Source organism: Dryobates pubescens, chromosome 12 (genome assembly GCF_014839835.1).
Source record: "Dryobates pubescens isolate bDryPub1 chromosome 12, bDryPub1.pri, whole genome shotgun sequence".
Lineage (NCBI taxonomy): Eukaryota > Metazoa > Chordata > Aves > Piciformes > Picidae > Dryobates > Dryobates pubescens.
The window spans coordinates 24553500-24575210 of NC_071623.1; the positions used below are offsets into that span (position 1 = coordinate 24553500).

General features: G+C 42.4%; 1 protein-coding gene across 1 annotated transcript in view; it reads left to right on the top strand.

The window, feature by feature from the left end:
* Nucleotides 1-344: 344 nt before the first annotated feature.
* The window catches only part of ADAMTS5 (ADAM metallopeptidase with thrombospondin type 1 motif 5), a 48417-nt gene continuing 27050 nt past the window's right edge, over nt 345-21711 (top strand). Inside the window, exons 1-2 of the mRNA XM_009905693.2 lie at nt 345-1333; nt 14821-14953. Of these exons, the coding sequence (XP_009903995.2) occupies nt 377-1333; nt 14821-14953 (1090 nt within the window). The 5' untranslated portion in view covers nt 345-376. The remainder of the gene's footprint in view (nt 1334-14820; nt 14954-21711) is intronic.

Here is a 21711-nt window from a genome sequence, read left to right on the forward strand (position 1 = left end):
CTCCCCTCTTTCCCTCCCTAGCAGAAGTGATTTGAGATTTTTTGCCTCTCTCTCTCCTTCCATGTGCTCCCAGCTCTTCCCTGCAGAGAAACACAAAGTTCACACGCGAGCGGCTTTTGTTGACATTTTTTTCTCTCCCACTCACACTTGACTCGAGTTTGGGAGGGACAACTTTTCTGTTTGTTTTTCTTTTTCTTTTTCTTTTTTTTTTTTTTTTTTCCCTCCTCCTTTCCTTCCTCTTTCTCTCCTTCCCTTAACTACATAGCGGCACTCGTCCGACCGGCTCTTTCCACCTCCATCCCCAACTTCTGTTGTTATTATTATTACTACTATTAATTATCACCCCCACTGTGGCCGCTCCGACGGCGAGGCAAGCATGTTGCTGAAGCTGGTCACCCTGCTGCTGGCTGCCGAGCTGCACCTCGCTCTGTCCCAGCCGCCGGCACCTGCCGACGACGGAGCGCCGCCACCCCCCGTCGCCGCTGCCGCCCCGCCACCGCCCCGACCCTGGCCAGGCCCTCCCCCCGGGCCGCCTCGCCGCCCGTCGCCGCCTCGCTGGGCCAGCGGCGTCGTGAGGCGCCTCGACCCGACGTACGCGGGGGGCGGCAGGGCGGGATACGTCCTCTACGCTGGGGGCCAGCGCTTCCTCCTCGACCTGGAGCGCGACGAGGCAGTGGGGGCGCGGGCGCCGCGGGCCGGCGGACCCGCGCGCTGCTACTACCGCGGCACAGTGGACGGCAGCCCGCGCTCCCTGGCTGTCTTCAACCTCTGTGGCGGCCTCGACGGCTTCTTCGCCGTGGGCCGCTCCCGCTACACCGTCAGACCGGCGCGGCGCGGCGGGGAGACGGACAGCCCACGGATCTACGGGGAGGGCCCGGCCCGCGCCCCGCACTTCTTTCGTCGAGACCGATTCAGCTTTGAGACGGTGCCGGCCCGTACCAGCTGCGAGACTCGCGACTTGGCCGGAGCGGCGGAGGTCGCGGCCGGGGCCAGCCGGCGGCGTAGACGTCGCTCCGTCTCCCGGGCCCGGCAGGTGGAGCTGCTGCTGGTAGCTGACGCCTCCATGGTCCGCAAGTACGGGAAGGGGCTGCAGCACTACCTTCTCACCTTGGCCTCCATCGCCTCCAGGCTGTATGCCCACGCCAGCCTTGAGAACCACGTCCGTCTGGCCGTGGTGAAGGTGGTGGCCCTGGGAGAGAAAGAGAAAGGGCTGGAGGTCAACAGGAACGCCGCCACCACCCTCAAGAACTTTTGCAAGTGGCAGCACCAGCACAACCGCCTTGATGATGACCACGACGAGCACTATGATGCCGCCATTCTCTTCACCCGCGAGGTAGGCATCATCTCAAACGGCAATTTGGTGCCCTCGAATAGTATCATGGGCTGGTTGGGCTGCAATGAAGTCTGCTTGGTGGCTCTTCAGCCACGTTGCCCTGCCTTGCCCAGTGATTACCTCCCTGCTCACAACTTTGGCCTTTCCATTGGGTTGTACTGCATCTCAGGGACAGACATCCATGGTCACAGCCACTGGGGAAGGAGAAGGGGTTGAAAACTCAACAAATTGTGTATGCATTTGTGTATGCATCATTCACTGTGAGGTCATCCCCACTGTGGGTGCAATTACCCCCCACTGTGGTTTGTGCCAGAGCGGTGCTGGGACTCCTGCCAGCATGGAGAGGTGATTTGCCTGATCATGGGACTTGGCTGAAACTGCCTTAATTTATCTCTGCTTGAGAGATGACATTGTTCCGTCTTTCCCATGAGATGGTTCACGTACTTCGCCTCTCTCTGGGAAGGTGGTCCAAACAAAAACTGTTGATAGTGCTCCCTAGTCTAAATTAGCCCCCAAAACAAACCTGCTAGCGAAAGTGGTAAACACTTTAAAAGTACACGTGACTTTCTTGTTGAGTGCATTGAGATGCTATTTCCATCAAGAGTAGCTCTGCTGCACTGGAAGCCAGCAGCACTTGTGGTTCAAGGGTAGGACGTAAATGCAAACCGCAGGTAAACAGAGCTGCAGAATTTGAGTGGATTGGGCTGACCGATTGTTTCCCAACTGAAAAATGGGTGTTCTGATCAACTCTGGGTCAGATCTGGCCAGTGGTACCCATGCAGAGCTGTGCCTAGCTCCCTGCCTGGTTGTTAATTGATTGCATTACCGAGGTCGTTAAGGGACATTGCTTTAGTAGACATGTGGTTGAGTTTATGCAATGAAGTTCTTCTGTAAGAGTATCCCTTCAGTGGTTTGGGTTTGGTGTGTTCTTTTTTTCCCTTCCCCAAGAATGAAAAAAATAACTGCATGACTTTCCGTTCATTTGAGTTCTCCTGCTTTTCTACATCGTAGGAGCCTGCCAAAAAGGATGCTTTGGATGGTTTGTGGAAGGAGTTACTCCAGAAGGGGGGGAGGAAAGTGCCTGACTTGCTTTTATAGCTGTAAATAGTTGAAACATTAGGTTCTGTGTCAGTCAGGGATAACTTGTGCAGCAGGAGACTTTTTTAGCAGCGTAAAGCCCATCGGTCCAATTTGCAAGCTTTCAATTTTTTATTGTTATAATCTGAATGAAAGCAGGCTACCTATGCTGGGTCAGAAAGCTCTTGCTTTTTCCTGTAAACATCCTTTTTAATGGCTTATTAATTAAGCCTGGGCCAGAATCCATCACTTTTCCCATTTATTTCTCTGTTATTTATGACAATTCAAAAACTGTCGGACTGTGAATCGTAGCATCAGCTATTAAGTTAATTTGTATTGAGACAGGATGTGAATTTAAAGTGCACTTGCTTTCCAGATGCTTATCTGTAATTCCTTTGCATGGGTGCCCTCCTGCCGGAATAAGAGTGTGCTGCTAATCAGTAATCCACTTTCAAAGAGTCCTGAGCAATGCATCTTCCATGCGTAGAGTTACTTCTTTTGGATGTAAGTAGTACCTAAATTAAACAAAATGTCACAGTTCCTGTGGTCTACTTCCACTCTTAAGATGCAAATATTGCTTGCCCTGTTATTTAGGGATGCAAATGCTTTGCAAGAAAAAAACACAGGCTTCTGTTTTCTTGGTTTACATTTTAACACATTTAACTATGGGATCAGTTCCTCAGTGCAATTCAGTATTACTTAGTCTGATGATTTGTTGTGTGCACATGCACGTTGTTTGGCATTACCTTGTTTGACTCAATAAGAACAAGACTATAGTTTCTTACTACATGTGCTCATGATGTTCTTTGCAAGGGGTATGTGCATGTCCACAGGGTTTTATATGCTTACGCTTGAAATGTCAACACGAATCTATTTGCTCTTCTTGGAATGTAAACACAAAAAGGGTTAAAGGATTAAAAAGCAGTAGAGATGTTTCCCAGAGAAAGCAGTCCCGTTTTGAACTAAAGAGAGATTTTTTTCCAGTTTAGCTTTTCAAGGAGAGTGGCAGCATTTGGCAGGAGGATCCAACTTTTACAACTGTGTTTTGAATGTATGAAGTACGTTGCTTAGCTACTAGACGCTAAGCCATGGCTGCATGTTTTGATGGGCTCTGAATTCCATCATGCTAATTTTTTAACATCCAGATGTCTTGTTCTAAATGGCTTGTTTTGTAGGCATGGGGTAAATGTGTGAGGTACATTTTCCATCTTTGTTTACTAACTGAGGCCACCTTGAACTTTGTGTGTCTGTGTTGACAGAATAATATTTGCAAATCATTTGTCATCTAAACGCATGTCCTCTGTTCTGTGTAGCCATTTATGTGTAGTTAGAATCTAACTTTTGCATGCCTGTTGCCATACAAGTCTCTAATATAATTATTATCTTCATTCTAGAGTGACATTTACTTGGATGTTATTTTTGTCACTAAAAGAGGCTCTTTGCAAAGATTTTGCTTGAATTTCTTATAGAGAAAGAATCCTGTCAGAGGTCTGACTTGCCAGTACAAAAAAGGTGATCATTTCCTAATAAATCCTGTGAGAGCTCTTATTAAAGTGACTGGGCTATAGCAACCAAGTCGGTGTTAAGGTGTGTAGTGAAATGGAGGAAGAGCTTGTAAAGCCTCCTTCCTCTGGAGATTAGCTTACTTTGTTCTCAATGGCAGTGAAGTCAACAGCAAATTTAGAATTTAGTCCATTTCAGACATTTTTATTGTGAACAGTTTTCAGAAGCTGGAAACAGGTTATCTTCTGTCTTCAGGTTTTTGTGGGTGCAATTTGCCAGATTTGCCACAGTAGGAAAACATTCATGACTTGCACTCTACACTTGAGCTTAGGCTGTTCTTTTTGAGAGCCAGCCTACTTTGCAATTAGTGACCCTTAGCTACATTTCAAGTGAACTATTGAATACATTTGGACAAAATCCAGTTCTCTGCCTTTATTTCCCCCCCAGTTCTGAATCATGTGAAAATTAAAATAGGTATTTCTCACAGTAGATACAGGCAAGAAGAGAAAGAAAAACGGCTTTCCTAAGTGCTTGTTAGTGTCATCTGTGATAGTACCATCATGCTTGGCTCCAGCAGAAAGTTCATTTTAGAGCCAAAGGCTACTATCCTGCCTTTCTCCACCCAGTATGGGTCTTGCTGTGATTTAGTTTGTCAGTCTGATGGTGCTGTTGAAATTTAAAAGGAAGCTTTGGATTTGAGCTAGCAGTGTGCTCTTGTGGCTGAGAAGGCCAGTGGTGGTATACTAGGGTGCATTAAGAAGAGTATGACCAGCAGGTTGAGGGAGGTTCTCCACCGCCGCAACTCTGCCCTGCTGTGTCCACTTCTGGGCTCACCAGTTCAAGAGAGATGGATAGTTACTGGAGAGAGTACAGTGGAGGGCTACAAAGATTGATAGGGGAGTGGAGCATCTCTCTTACAAGGAAGGGCTGAGGCCTGAGTCTGTTTAGCATGGAGAAGAGAATATTAAGAGGGATTATGTCAACATTTATAAATATATATAGGTGAGTGTCAAGAGGATGGGCCAAACTCCCTTCAGTGGTGCCTAGTGATAGAACAAGGGGCAATAGCCACAAACTAGAACACATAAAGTTCCACCTAAACATTAAGAAAAACTTCTTTCTTGCCAGGATGATGAGGTACTGGAACAAGCTGCCTATAGAGATTGTACAGTCTTCTCTGGAGACTTTCAAAACACAGCTGAGCATGTGTCTGTACAGCCTGCTTTAGGCGAAACTACTTCAGCAGGGGCATTGGACTAAATGATCTCCAGAGGTCATATCCAACCCCTATCATTCCGTGATTATTGCAGCTCTGTGGGTTATAATTTCATTGTGTGGGGCACATGCTTTCTTTGGCTCTAGTTCCTTCCTTCCTTCATTTTTTACTTCTCTATATTGTCATTTTCACACAATTATTGTCTCATATTAGTAAAACAAGTTAAACAAGTTCACTGTACCAATGGTCAGTAGAATATATTTCACTAATGTTTATTATCATTACTTTAAAGAAATCATAATGTGATATGTCTATATCACTTTTGTAGTGTTTTCACCAATTTTGTTACAAATCTAATACGTTTAGGTAATGTCCCTGGGGAAAATAAAGTGGCACATAATTTGTGCAGAAGTAATGTGATTCATGCTCATCTATAGAGATGGTGTGGAGTTTCCCCTCAGAGGAACTGTGGGTTAGGCAAGTTAAATCACATCTTTTTCCTTGATCATTCATCATGTTTCATGACTGAAACTTTTTTTTTCCTTTCCCCTCCTCAGGCAGAGTACAAAAAGCTTTATCTGCATTTTCCCAATATTTTAAATAATCTGTGGTTTGCATAATGCTATGTTTTCTTTATCTGCTTTGGGAAAAAAGGTTTTGTTAATTTGGATATTCAAAGCATAAGAGTTTAATCTCGTTTAGGCTCTATTTCCAACAGTTTATTGTAGAGTGTCCTGAAATCATGAGTGCCTAGGGTCCTCATGTCTCATATATAAGGGGAGAGTAAGAACATCCAGTCTGGTGAGGAGGGAATTTGTGAAGCCAGCAAATGTAGCCCTGAAGTTAGGTCAATGGGGCATCACCTATACATTGGGTTTTCTTGAATTTCACCTTACGTAGAATTCATAGATTCATAGAATTCATAGAATGGCTTGGGTTGGAAGGGACCTTCAAGGTCATCTAGTTCCAAGCCCCCTGCCTTGGGCAGGGACACCTCTCACTAGACCAGGTTGCTCAAGGCCCCGTCCAGCCTGGCCTTGAACACCTCCAGGGAGCGGGCAGCCACAGCCTCAATGGGCAACCTGTTCCAGTGTCATGTCGTAGATGGCAACCAAAGTGAAGTGCCCTGAGCTCCTTGTGCAGGAACCTGGAGCACCTTCAGTCAGGTGGTAGTGGATGGGGGATCACCATCCCCCTGCCCACCTCCTGGAAATATTCCTCCTTGGGGCACACTGTGATTTTGTAGGACATTAAAATTCTCTGGATTATGCTTGGCAAAACCAGCTACAAAACATTTAAACAAAGCCTCCGAGAGTTTTGTACATATGGTGTAACCGGGCAGAACAATGGTACCAAAGTTCAGCATCACAAGTGAGATTCAAATGCCCAAAACTCAGTCCTGAATGAAGGATGTTGACCTGAAAAGATGATCTCAAGTTAAGCTACTGGAGGAAAATACGTAGCTTCTGTTTTGGTCTGTATGGCAGGTATCACCACTGCTGTTTTCCCAGAAAGGTGACCAGACTTAGAACTTTTCTTTCAAAGTATGGCCATAGGAGAGCAACGGAGTAATTTTATGAGTCTGATGGCAGTCCTTCCTTGCTTTAGGCCCTCTCTGTGGTGCCCTAATATGGACAGCCCCCAAGAGTGAAGCTCACCAGTGTTTTGGAAAGAGGACTTTACATGGTAGACTTCCTCCAGGGCATCTTTCCACCATTTTGGCTTGTAAAGTCTCTCTTTTTAAGTATAGTAGTATTGGTTGAAGGGGAAAACAGATGATTCTCTAGTTACTTTGTTCACCAGTTAGCCCTTATCTGGGGTTTTGTTTTGTCTTAGGTTTTGTGTTTCTTTTGATGTCAAGATATCATGCACTCCTTGGGTGATACCAATAATGCTCTCTGTTTGTGTGAACCTTACTTTCCCTGTCATGAGCTGTTCTGCTTTATTGTGACATTGATAAATTTTTTCCCACTTTGCAGAGTGGGGTATGAGAGGGTGGATGCAGAGGCCTCAAATACCTCCTGACCCCACTTTCCCTTCACATGGCTGTGGTGGGAACACTGCTGCAGGAAGTTGGAAACTCATGTTTAATTCCTTCCTCTGCTTGAAGGATTTTAGGTCAGTATCGCCTGCCTCCCAGGGGAGATCCTTAACCAGTTGGTTGTGAACTGTTTCAGGTGTTAAGGAAACTTTCCATTCCTCTAACCAAAATTACATCACTGTTTAGAAAGTAATTTAAGATTCATATGGTGAGAAGGAGAGAAATCGTGACCTGAAGCCACTGACTGGAGCACACTGCTCAGAGCAAGGTGGGCTGGGTTTCCAAAGCACTGGGAGAGAAGATTCTTTCTGTAATTTACCAAAGGACTGTTCAGTGTTAAATACAGAAGCAGACTGAGGAATAGGGACCAAAAGGTAGGTCACTCCACCAAGCACTATAAACACTAACTGCAGGCTGGGGCTAGGGAAACCTTTGGCATAGGAGGAGCCACAACTCCCTGCACACACAGATGTGCAGACTTTCATTCTCAACCATAGTTTGGTGTAAACTGTGGGCACACTCCTATGAAATGTACTTCAAAGGAACTTCATCCCTGAAAGGAATTTAAAGTTGGATGACAGTCTTACTGGGCAAAGGTTTTAACTGGTGATCCGTTATGAAGTAACCAGAAAAGCAAGTGAAAAAACACACAGAGATGTAAAAGCTGTTAGCTGAGCTTTAAAAGAAGGTGATGTGCAGCTGTGCTTGCCAAGTCTAATCCTGTTGGTTTCTTGTACATATGATCAGAGAATATCTGTAGACTTAGCTTCCTTCATGGGGAAAATAGAGAAACATTAGGCTTCTCAACCCCAGTCCAATTTTAGTATAAATACTTAGATGCTCAGAACTGTAAAACTGTGGCACTCTGGGTCCCATAAGGTCACAAACTGCAAGCCGTATGAAGGGAAGATAACTCAGAGACCAGAGGACATGTGAGCCAGTTTTATTCTTCTACCCTTACATTCCACCAAACTGTCCAAGTGGTGCTTTGCATCAGGTCCACGAGCTCTGGCTTAATACCAGGTTTCTTGTTTTTAAGCCTGCTGCAGAAATCTGAGAATTTCAGGTAAAATAAATTAACTGCTCCAGTGGGTGCCACAGGAGTTATCTTCATTCACAACAATGCCATGTATAGATGGCAAACATCAGCTGCTCTAGATGTGCTTTAAAAATTCCAAGAAAATCTGGCCTTTAATAAGCTCTCCAATTAACTACTCATCTTCCAATGTACAGCTCAGCTTTCCTGAGACATTCCTCTGCCAAAAGTTAAGTCTTAACATCTATTGTCCCCTGTGTAGCCAATGCATTCCCTATTTATTCTATTTTGAAACTACTGTAATGCACAGCAAATGCCAAACTCTACATTCCTGCTTTAGAAACATTGAGAAACACTTATTCTTCAAAGCTTCTTTTGTTATTGGGATGCAGTTATGTGAATATACAGATCTGAGTAAGTGATTAACTTTTTAAATAGAAGCCACACACTGGAGCAAAGTAATAATTGGAAACTGATTTTAGCTATCATGTGAGTCCTCATTTTCTTAGTGCTTTATCCTGGAGTATGAATACCTGAGGAGAGTAACACAGATATTTTTAGATAGTATCATTACATATTTTATTATATTTTTTTTTTTAGCTAAAAAATAATTATTTTTGAAGGGAAATAAAAACTTTTATGGTCTTCTCAGAAACTTTGCTTCAAAGAAGTCTAAGGCTGCTTTCCAAGGCTGCCCAGGAAAACTAAAGGAAAACTAAGGAGAAGACTTGATGGGCTGCTTGGTGCCATGGGTTAGTTGTTTAGGTGATGTTGGATTGGTTGATGGGTTGGACGCGATGATCTTGAAGGTCTCTTCCAACCTGGTTTATTCTATGTATTCTATGTATTCTAAAAATGTGGCTGTTGGTGCTGGTAACATATAATCCATGGTTTATATCAAAACAAATTTTGCCCTGAGGGTTTAAATCAGTGGAAATGTAAACAGACGTGACTTTCACAAATGCCACTTGAAATTGTGCTGTTGGAAAGGACCATGTAGATATGGAATGATGAGTTGAACTGATAGCAAACTTTTCAGAATATGTGTCTCAGAGTTGCTGCTTGATAGGCTTCGATTCGCCCAGGCAACCAGCACCAGAACAAGGGGACACAGTCTCAAGCTGCGCCAGGGGAGGTTTAGACTCGAAGTGAGGAGAAAGTTCTTCACTGAGCGAGTCGTTCGTCATTGGAATGTGCTGCCCAGGAAGGTGGTGGAGTCAGCATCCCTGGAGGTGTTCAAGAGGAGATTGGACGTGGCAGTTGGTGCCATGGTCTAGTCATGAGGTCTGTGGAGACAGGTTGGACTTGATGATCCTTGGGGTCTCTTCCAACCTTAGTTATACTGTGATACTGTGATAATGTATTCTGTTTGGTGCTATGAATGGACAGATATGAAAGTTCAAACCATTCAGAAGCAAGAGAAATAAAGGATAAATGAGACTGTAAGTTGAGAACATACTGGAGCTGAGTCTTCAGTCATCTCAGTAAATGATTATGGAAAATGTCAACATTAGGTTAAAAAAGACATCCTCATGAAGTCATGGAGGACTGAAGCCTACAACAAAAAACTCAGCATATGCTGTCTGTTCAACGCACAGGCAACACGTGCCCTTCCCTAACAGCAGATGGGCGACCTGTAGACGTCTCCCCAGTAACAACTTCATAAAAAGAAGCTAATGCGAGAAAATATTTCCTGTCCTTGTTTCCAAGATCTTTTACAAGCCTCCTCCATCACTGCCCAGCTGGGATTCAGTAGGTGGCTGCAGGGCTCCCCATACCACCTTGATCAGACTGCTGGTCCCACACCATCTGGGGCCAGCTGTTTTCCAGCTGTTCCTGGAGTGTTGGAGGAGCTAGGTAATTTTACAGATCAGCAATTTTCAGAAGAATTTATTTTCTGCTGTGGGATTTCCTAGAAGAAACCCTTATATAATACAAGCTCGTAAAGAAAGTCCTTTTATCCGGCCTAGTCTTAGGGTATTTCATAAAGAAATTGTGAAGCCTGCTTTGTTTTGTCTAGGCAACTGTTATGCAGATGAACAGTTATGCATTGAAAGTGGGTGGGATGCTGAGATGTGTGGCTATGTGTCATAGTCTGGGAAATGATGGACATGGAAGAACAGCAGTTTGAAGAAGTGGGTTTCTGAGGAAGCCCAAGTGTGCAATATGGTACAGTGTCAGTAACATGTAACATACAACATAGGAAAAGTTAACCAAACATTGCTCTGCTAGTGCTTGCATATAGAATCACAGAATGCAGTGGGCTGGAAAGAACCTTCAGAGTTCATCTAGTCCAACCCCTCTGCAGTAAGCAGGGACATCCCCAACTAGATCATGTTGCTCAGAGCCCCATCAAACCTCACCCAGCTTTCTTGTAGGCCCTCTTCATGTCCTGAAAGGCCATTATAAGGTCTTGGCAAAGCCTTATTTTCTCTGGACTGAACTACCCCAGGAGAGGCGCTCCAGCCTGCTGATCATTTTTGTGTCCCTGCTCTGGACCTTCTCCAACAGGTTAGGTCCATGTCATTCTTCTGCTGGACACAGTACTCCAGAAGCCATCTTACCAGAGCAGAGAAGAATGGAAGAATCACTCCTCTCAATCTGCTGACCACACTTTTTTTGATGCAGCCCAGAATGCAATTTGCCTTCTGGGCTGCAAGTGTGCATGGCTGGCTTGTGTCCAGCTTTTTGTCCACTGGTACCCCTGCTCCTCAGGGCTGTTTTCTATCATATCATCCCCTAGCCTGTATTGATAATGAGGATTGTGCCAACCCAGGTGCAGGACCTTGCACTTGGCTATGTTGAGGTTCACCTGGAGCCACTTGTCCAGTTTTTCCAGGTCCCTCTGGATGATACATCCTGTTCCTCTAGCATATTGAATGCACCATTTAGTTTGCTGTCATCTTCAAACTTGCTGAGGGTGCACTCAATCTCACTGTCTATATCATTAAAGATAGTAAACAACACTGGTCCCAACATAGATCCCTGAGGGACACCACTTGTCTCCATCTGAACATTGAGCTGTTGACCACTACCCTCTGAATGTGACCATCCAGCAAGTTCCTTATCCACTTATCAAATCCATATCTCTCCAATTTAGAGAGAAGGATGCTTTGGGGGACCATGTCAGAGGCCTTGAAGAAGTCCACCAATGTAGTCACTCCATTGTAGAAAGCCACTAGATTGGTCAGGCAGGATTTGCCCTTAGTAAAGCCATGCTGACTATCTCAGATCATCTCCTTGTCCTCCATGTACCTTAGCAGATCATATAGGAGGATTTGTTCCATGATCTTCCCAGTTACAGAGGTGAGGCTGACAGGTCAGTAGTTCTCAGTGTCTTCCTTTCTACCCTTTTCAAAACCAGGTGTAATATTACCCTTCTTCCAGTCACTAGGGACTTCACCCGACTGCCAGGACTTTTCAAGTATCATGGAGAGTGGCTTGGCAGCTACATCAGCCAATTCCTTCAGGACTCTGGGATGCATCTCAACAGGTCCCGTAGACTTGTGTGTGTTCAGGTTCCTCAGGTGGTCCAAAACTTTGCCTTCACTTACAGTTGGGAGGACTATGTCCCCCTGGTCCCCTCAACCACAGCCCTTCAGCTTCGGAGGTCTGAGGAGAGAGGTTGCCAATGAAGATGAAGGCAAAAAAGTTGTTGAGAGACTCAACCTTTTCATCATCTGTTGCTAGTAGCTCACCATTCTTGCCCATCTGGGAGGGGTTATGTTTTCTTTAACTTTCCTTTTCTGGTTGACATTCCTGTAGAAGACCTTCTTGTTATTCTTCACATGCCTTGCCAAGTTCAGTGCCAGCCACACCCTGGCCTTCCTGACTTCCTCCTTACACAACTGAGAAGCATCCCTATACTCTTCCCAAGATACCTGTCCCTGTTTGAACTGCCTGTGCAGTTCCTTCTTGCCTTTTAGTTTGGTCAGCAAGTCTCAACTCAGCCATGCTGGTCTCTTTCCTTCCTTGCCTGATTTCACAAGCTTGTCTATAGCTTTCAAAATTTTGAGGGTGATACTGCTTACCAGCCATGAGCTGGAAGGGCTGCTTACCATTAACATTCCTGTAGTAGTTTGCCATACTCCACACTTCCCTCAAAGGAAGTAACTAACAAAGTCTATGAGATGTCTTCTTAGAAAGACTGTGTTCTTTTAATTATATGTGTGTTATAAAATCTGGAGAATCGTTGTGAGGTCCAGTTGTGTTTGCTGATAAATCTTCATGGCCATATCACTGGCATTGCTGTTTCTTGTAGGAAAATGAAAATAAATGATGCACTCACATAAGACACCTGTATACTGGTATAATTTTGTCCACACTGACAGCAGTGCTGATGTATCTTGGCAACAATGACTCCCAAATACAAGAAAAGACCAAATGGCATGGAATCTGCATGCAGAGATGAGGCCTCAGTTAATTCATTTTATACTATTTTTGGTGCTGTCAACCTGAGAGTAATGTAGACCTCGTCCAGTAAGCTGATTTCTGTCTGGTTTATGTGCTTTTTGATACTCCTGTAAGGATTTCAGTGCATCTGCTTGTGTGAATTCAGTACAAATTCCATTAGAATAAAGGTACCTTACTTCCTATACAATTTAGACTCACTTAAATCAATCAAGTCATCAGAAAAAGGTATTTTTATTGGCACTATGCACATGCATTTTTCCTGACTTTTGTTACTTGTGCTGCTGTAGGTAAACCACTTACAGTTACATTTATGTGGAGTTTACACTGTATAAACTGTACGCTTAGACTGAATGGGACAGATTAAGAAGTAACTTTTAAAAGGCTGAGTGGATATGAGCTTGAGCAAAAATAATTGTATTTTCCTTGTTGAATATGTCCCAGATGTTTGATGCTATAACATGATCTCACTTAGGCCTTCTTCCAGCATTGATCCAGACATGCTGAAAATTATGTGAAGTTTATTTGCCTAAATAAAACTGGAAAAAAGCCTGCACTTCTTTTACTTGAAAATCAGCATCCTTATTCAGTATCTTCCCATAACCCATGCAGAGCCAGAAGCAATGTCTGGGGAGTTAACTGGATGTCAGAGGTGGGAGCCAGTGGTGTTAGAAAGAAAATTGTCTGTATATTATCTGCATTGCTACAGAATGGAAGTTTTTCTTAAACCATGGATTATACCTGTGAAGATCTGAGAACTGAAATACTTTTGAACTTTATTCCTTCTCATCTTGCGAAGCTGCTATGTTCAGTAGTACTGTGATATTTAAATCCTGACACCTGGAAGCCAGAACTGATCCTGAAATTCATGTTACGTATATGTAATATCACCATATAATTCTAGCTTGAAAATGTCTACTTCCTCTTGGGGAAAAAAAAACAACACAAAAAACCAACCAACAAAACAGAACTAAGTAGAAAAAAAAAATTATCTTTTAAACAGATCCTCTGTTACCATATCTGTGAAGTCAAGGTGGTTTTCTTTGACTTCAGTGGGATTTGAATCCTGGGCCTTTTCAAGTTTGCCTACATTTGAAACTGTCCTCTGACCTGAAGCCTCATACAAGGACGTCTGTTACTCAGATAGGTTTATTATGAAAGGCTTCATAAAAGAAAATCTTTATAAAAGGAGATGTGAAGTCTTAAAAATTAAGGGGAAAAGGTACTCTTTGATCATTTTGATAATAACATTTGGTAATACTCCCATGCCTTGAAAATGACTATTTCATTCAACCACAGTGAAATGCTAAAGTGTTCCAAATAGCATAGGACCTACTTTTCCTACACAACTAAAGAAGTATATATATATGTACATTCAGACTAGTATTCTTCCCTCTGTTTCAGCAGAAGCACTAAAACATTTATGTTGATAATTAAAACACTATGTCTGACTGAAGCTTCCATTATCATTATAGTTAACCATTATCATTCTGAACAGAAAGAATAAATACCAGGCAACCTGCATGGATTTGGAGGCACCCAGTAACTACAAGTAGGAAACATGACCAAGTTGTTGCACTAGTAGGCCACTGTCATATCACTGGCTCTTTAAGCAGCCTCTGAGTATTGGTTAAATATTGGGTATGTTTGGTAATACATTAGTAATCATTGTAATACTTGACAGATGCATGATATCAAGTTCAATAGATAGTAATCTAATTTCAATATTTAGTAATCTAATTACATGCAGGTATAAGACTTTGGGAAAGAAAGGTGATTTCTGGTTCAAGGACTGATCAAGAGTCTGAAGCATTCTCTCTGCTTCTGTAAATAAAGAGAATATACTATTTTTATTGTCAAGGAAGAAATGCTTCTACAGCATGTGTTTTGAGTATCTAACTCAGTGCAGGAGGTTTGAGCCTGTGGATGCATTGCAGAAATAAAAAATGAACTGAGAACAATTAATTACAGAACCTAGTCAAGTTCTGTGAAGTCAATAACAATACTCCCACTGATGTACCAGGGATAGAATTGGGTCACTGTGCTTTTCAATTGCATTGCCATCTTTAGCTGGAAGCTTATATTGATGTTTTTATCCAAGTTCTACTGTTTGCAAAGGTCTGGTGACTTTACCCTGTTGTTGCCTGAGGGTGTAAAAATTTATTTTAATGATTTTTTTTATTTTTTTTTCCCTTCCTGGGCAGGATTTATGTGGGCATCATTCATGTGATACTCTGGGAATGGCAGACGTTGGGACCATATGCTCTCCTGAGCGCAGCTGTGCAGTGATTGAAGATGACGGCCTCCATGCAGCTTTTACAGTGGCTCACGAAATTGGTATGCAGTGCCTTTTCTGTTCACTTGCCAAATCAAACACTTGTAACAGCTGCATTAGTAACCAAAATACTTAGCAATTAATTCCAGATTTCCCCTGGTCCAGATACTCACTTGGGGATTAAGGCTGTATACATATGCACTTCAGAGTTAACTAATAAGGGATCAGAAGGCAAGTGAAGGCGTACAGTAGGTGTTTCCTTTCTGACAGTGTAGTTTCTAAGCAGTAGTTGAAGTGAAAATTCAAAGGCTGCTGCTGCTGTCCAAGGATGTCAATACTTGTCCCTCCTGAGAAAGTCTTTTGTAATTTGCATTCATTCAATGTACACACAGTGGAAAATAACTCACCTTATATGGCTCTACTCTTGCAAAACTTTTTCTTGGGACAAAGTATTGCCTGCAGAGAAAAGCTTTTGTGGGTAAAACCAGAATTCTAATCTTTTCCACCTTCCTTCCAAAATACAGTACTAATAGAAATCCTGAAATAAATGAAATAGTTTTTAGATGATAAAGGTCTGGCTGAGAAAACTGTGTGACTGTTTCAGTTTCCACCTCAGTAGGTAACAATTTCATGTGGGAGCCTTATGTGTACCCTTCCTAAGGATTTGTGAAAGAATTAGTAACAGAAGAAAGTTCATATTCTGAAATATTACATCTTTCATGATACATTCCTTCAGAGAGACTGCTGTCATCTTGATTATTTTCAGTTTACTAATGTTTTGTGAGCTGTATTCACTGGAAATACTTTTGGTATGAGGGCTATTCACTTTGGTGAGTGAACAGCAATTTGAAAGTGGAGAACTATAACTTTTTCTTTTTTTTTTTTTTAAACATTCTTGGAAGGAAATGACAAGGAAAGGAGAACTTTCAGAGGGAGCCAATTGCTGAATTGCCTTGTACCTCATGCCAAACCAAAGTAAAGTTTGCTTTGGGAGTATCATTGCAGTAGTTCAATTTTCAAGTAGCTAGCAGGTAGAGCCCAAGACTTGTGTGCCTTATATATATATGGCTCAGCAACCCGGGGTCACCAAGTATGAAAAAGCAGCTGGCATGTCAGCAACCTGACCCTTCAATGATTAGTAAACTCAATCCTACTGCTCATATGGTGCTACAAAGAAATGAAATCAATAGTGGCTGGAGAGGGATCATGCGTTGCATGAAAACATAAAACATTGTGGCAGTATGAGTCCCTAAAGCATAGATTTTATTGTAATAAACAAGAATGTAATTAGAAAGGAAAAACCTCCAAGAAAGCACTAATTCAGAGCATTTGGAGATAAGTACAGCAAAACATCAAATGCAACTTCATATCAGATGAGTTTAGTGGCATCAAACTTGAGTGCTGTGAAGCTAATAACCCATCACAAACCAGTCTAGAAAAGGGACAAATAGAGAGCTTGGTGAAGTTACCCCATCACTCAAAGGGCAGTCTACTAGAAGTGATGCTTGTATCTTCTTGCATCCAGAAAGGATGCTTACCGATGAAAGTGAGCACTAGTCAATTTGGATGAGGAACATTCTTATGATGAGAGCACGAAGAAGTGATTAATGTGCCTGGGCTACCATTTTATCAGCAGTGAATACATGTTTAGGTAGATGAAAAATGGAAGAACATAGATGAATAAAGATAACAATGAGCATTAAATATCCATATTATTACTTTGAATTCCACACAAAATGTAAAGTGTAGTGAATTGTTTTCAGAGCTCTAGGAGCATGTTTTTGGAAGAGAACCATTTTCATGCCTAGACATTTACAGGAATCCATAAAAGCTGTAATTTTCAATGTAAAAAAGGCATGAATTGAAACGAACAAATAAGTACCCTAATGGATGAAAACCCTCTAGTTTGAGGTTGTTTAAAATAACATCCTTTTTTTTTTTTCCTTCTCACCATAAGATATTAAGAAAGGAAGGGGTGTCAAGTCACAGAATGATCTTTGTGTGTGTGGCCTGAAGTGGGAGAAGTTGAGAAGAAAACACAGCTAAAATTGCTCGAGTACTTACATTAAATTAGAGGTCAAAAAAAGATGAAAAATAAAAGTGTGGGATGGATACCATTTAGTTAAGCACTTTGGGGAAAACCTTGCTTTATTTTATTTGGAGACCAGGTTTCTTCCTACAGTTCAGAAGACTTGAAGTTCCCCCTGTCCTGTGGGCAGGGTGCAGCTTTAATTTTACAGTGGCTTACTTAGTTGGTGGAATTTACCTGGCAACATAGGAAAGGGGCAACATCCCTTGCAAGGCACAGGGGATGCTAAGGGCTCTGAGCCTAAGATACTCCGTTCTGTCAGCAGGAAGAGCAAGGTGAGCTGCTAAGTGAATCAGTCACCACCTGCAGTTTTTCAAAGAACCCTGCTGCATGTGCACCGGTAGCAGATGCAGCATCATTAACATGGACTTGATCCAGAGAATGGCTGTGTGTCCTCACTTTGACTTCCAAGGGGATCTGAATGCTCTTGTTTCCTCTCTGAAAGATCCAAGAGCACTTCTAAGGATCAGATTCTTTCTCTGGAAGGCATCCAAAGTAAACGGAACTGTAGCTCAGCTAAGGAGGACAGTGGACAGACCATGGTCTCAGGTTGGATACATGCATGGGAAGCCAAAAAGCAGCCTGCTTGAGAATAACCCTGTCACTTCTCTTGTCAGGGTTTCTACTATGTTATGTTAGATGTTTAGTTTATTTCTTTCAGATAACATAGATGAATTTTGACCAGTGGGTTTTGAGGGAGAGAGTATGAATGAGGAGCAAAGCAGGCAAAAACCTCCCAAGAGCTGTAAATGAGAGCACAGAAAGCATCCAAATTCTTAGTACAGCTTATTAGCTGACAATGAGAGGTGGAGATCCATATATAAAGATTGACAAGGTAGAATGTGAATCTTGTCTTCCTTGTATGTAGGAAAATCAGGAATAATTTGTTTCCGTTGTCAAATGCAGAAAAGGAAGATAATGGAAAAAATAACCAAGCAAACAAAAAACAAAACAGAAGGAACCTTGTTTTGAATGTGATAATCCAGTTTCTCTCCAGAATAAAGAGAAGCAATGCTAATAGCATGAATGTGTGTTTTTTTAATCATAACCTGTCAAGACATCCAGCCATTAACTGTAAACCATATAAGGTTGTTTTCTAGCAGGGGACATGGTGCTATCAGTTCGGACAGCAGTAGCTTTGCTGAAACAGAAAGTCTTACAGATCTTGCCTGAAATCATCAGTTGAGCTCCATGTTGTGTCATAGGGATGTCTTCTTTAATTTAAAGCAACTCCTTCAGCTATGTCTTCATAGCTTTGTTGACCTATCTGAACTTGCTTAGGCACAGTATGTAGACATTCTCCAGTCCTTTGTTATCATCAACCTATTTGGTGTAAAATAAAATTACGTCTCCTTATTTTTCATGCAGTTCCATGCTTCAGAGAGGCATCTGGAGAAAAGTATTATAGAACCTATGATTGGTCAATAATCTCAGCATTTGGTTAGTGTTTTCCATAGATCAGCACTAGTGTATTGCTTCTCCATGTATCCCTTATTAAAATAGCCATCAGGGAACAAAAATAACTAGATTCTCATTCTGATACTCTGGTATCTTGGGTTGAGACTTGTTGCTTTAACAATGTTGAATTGTAAGACAGCTGTACATCCCAGGAAGATAAGGATGATCCAACATTTCAAACAGATACAGTCCTTCAATTTGTTTAGCAACTCTTATGATAGGATATATCCAATGCATTGTTCAGTAGTCTGGTGTTGCATTTGGTGATGCAGTCACAGTCCAGAGTTCATGCTGACTTTGGCCCCTCCAGAGTCCCATATGCTTCAGTACAGACAGCCCACCATCCTGAAGGGTTTCTCATTTACAAAACAATGAGAAGACTTCAAGAGAAAATCAGTGGAGCTACTGCTTTTATCAATAGGTAATTTCCAAAAATCACAAAGGAAATCTCAGGGAGAGCCAAATATTAAACTTGTTTCTTGAGTTTTGATCTAATCCTTAAATACAAAAGCATCCTTCCATCTTTAAGCAATTAAAGCTGTAGTTTAGTTCTGTGAGAGTTCTATGGGTCTAACAACTTAAATTACATGTATCTTTATTCTTTCCACCAATCTTGAAGAACTTTTCTTTGTTCTCTTTTTTTTTCCCTTTTTAAGAGTGGATAAAGAGAATGTAGTGGGATTTTGTGCTCAGTGGTAATGTTCATTTGACCTTTTACAAAGTTCCTTTCTCTGTTATGCAACCACACTGGCATGTTATTACTCCTTCTATCCTCCTGAGTAATATGGTTTACTGATGGTCTTTTCAAGTATTTTATTTTTAGGATATAACTTTAAAATTGCTGCATGGAACTAATTAAACTTCTGTTCATTAATTTTATTTTATCCTTTACATGTGATTTTAGAAAAGGGGAGGCAAAAGGGCAGCATAAGAGCAGTCTTCAAATATATAAAAAAATGGTTGCAATGATCTGTGTAATAAATCATTCTCATGTCCACCTGGGACAGCAGTAATGGCCTTACATTGCAGCAAGGGAGGTTTACTTTAAGCATTAGCCAAAAAGATCTAACCAGAAGGACAGTTCAGGGCAGAAATAAATCGCTTGGGAAGGCTCTGAGATCTCCATTACTGGAGGTTCACAGGAGCTGGCTGGCTAACGCAGCAGTAAGTTTGGGTATGCAGATCCTACCCCAGGACACAGAGAAGTGCACAAGATGGCTTTTTGAGGTCTCCTCTCAGCCTCATTTTCTATGGTTATGTGTAGTTATCACAACTTCATCCACAACTATACTGCATCACACCTAAACCCAAGGAACTGTACAGAAACTAAAGCTAGAAACTAACAATGTGCATGGTATTTAAATAATAGTCTTCCCACCAATGTCCATAAAGGAGTCAGAAATACTCTTATTCCATATTTTGCATGTTCTCATTTTGCATACACTCAAAAGTAACTAAACACAGTCATCTTTTCTTTTCCACTGCTGAACATGTAGCCCTTTGATCTCAAGGCTGTTGAGATAAAGCAGATAAAGACGAGCTTCAGACCTGACAGGTACAAATCTTTTGTAGCCTTTCCTTTTAAGGGGGATACATTGCCAAGGGCACAGAAGCTCAGAGGCACATGAAAAAAGGTGGTTGCCTGAGTTTCATATTATGTTTCCTTCACAGTGTACAAAGTTTAGGCAAATAGCCAGGTAATCATAATTAGGCAGATTTGCTTTCTTAACAAAAAGAGAGCAAGTACACTCATCCAAGTCTTCTCTGATGACATGCATCAGGAAAATTGCTTGATTCCTTCTCTTTGAACCTTTTTCAAAGTTCTCTTTAAACTTAGGCTTGCAAAAGCTCTTGTGAATGTATCCCCTTTGGTTAAGAGAAAAGATGGGCAGTCAAAGCTAAGCCTTCACAAGAGGTAAAAAGTGGGACAGAAAATTGAACTGATGCTTCAAAAAATGAAGACAAAGTGTTGCTAGTTAAAAATTCTTTGCCCAACAATATTTTGATTAACTTATAATGTTGCATGTAATACTTAATTGTTCCACCTGCAGCACACATGGTGCTTAAAGCAAGCCTTTTTTTCAGTGAAGCTGAGAGAGTTTGCATGGAAAAGGGGAGAGATGGATGGGGGAAACTGATAATGGAGTCCCTAGGTTCTGAATATGCTGAGTAGATGGGGGATCTTTGCCTTCTTAATGTCTGCAAAGTGATTCTTAGGGAGCAGTGAGGAGGTGGAGGTTCTCAACAGGAAACTTCAGGAAATTACTCAGACACAGTACTAACGTTGCCTGAGTTTTCAGAGGGTTTTAGGAGCTGTGCTGATCTTTGTGCACATTTAAACTCATGAATGATTAGGTTAAACAAGCACTATGCACTGAAAAGCTACTGCAGATCCTGCAACATCGTATCTGAAAGCCAAATATGTAGAGTGAGATATCAGTATCTCTGTTACTCTAAGGGAATTGAGAATAAAACTATGTTTTGCCTAATGTATCAGAACAATTATTATCAAAAAACAAATACTTAAAGGACATGGTTTAGTGGTGAACTTGGCAGTCTGAGGTTTATAGTTGGATTTAGTGATTGTAAGGGTGCTACAGGCTGGGGCCAGAGTGGCTGGAGAGTGGCCAGGCAGAAAGAAACCTAGGGGTACTCATTGATAGTAGGCTGAATATGAGCCAGCAGTGTGCCTAGGTGGCCAAGAAGGCCAATGGCATCCTGGCCTGTATCAGGAACAGTGTGGCCAGCAGGAGCAGGGAGGTCATTCTGCCCCTGTACTCAGCACTGGTTAGGCCACACCTTGAGTTCTGTGTCCAATTCTGGGCCCCTCAGTTTAGGAAAGATGTTGACTTGCTGGAACATGTCAAGAGAAGGGCAACAAAGTTGGTGAGGGGTTTGGAGCACAAGCCCTATGAGGAGAGGCTGAGGGAGCTGGGGTTGCTTAGCCTGGAGAAGAGGAGGCTCAGGGCAGACCTTATTGCTGTCTCTGACTACCTGAAGGGAGGTTGTAGCCAGGTGGGGGATGGTCTCTTCTCCCAGGCAACCAGCACCAGAACAAGAGGACACAGTCTCAAGCTGTGCCAGGGGAGGTTTAGGCTGGAGGTGAGGAAGAAGTTTGTCATAGAAGGAGTGATTGGCCATTGGAATGTGCTGCCCAGGGAGGTGGTGGAGTCACTATCACTTGGAGGTGTTTAGGAGGAGACTGGATGGGGTACTTGGTGCCATGGTTTAGTTGATTAGATGGTGTTGGGTGATAGGTTAGACTTGATGATC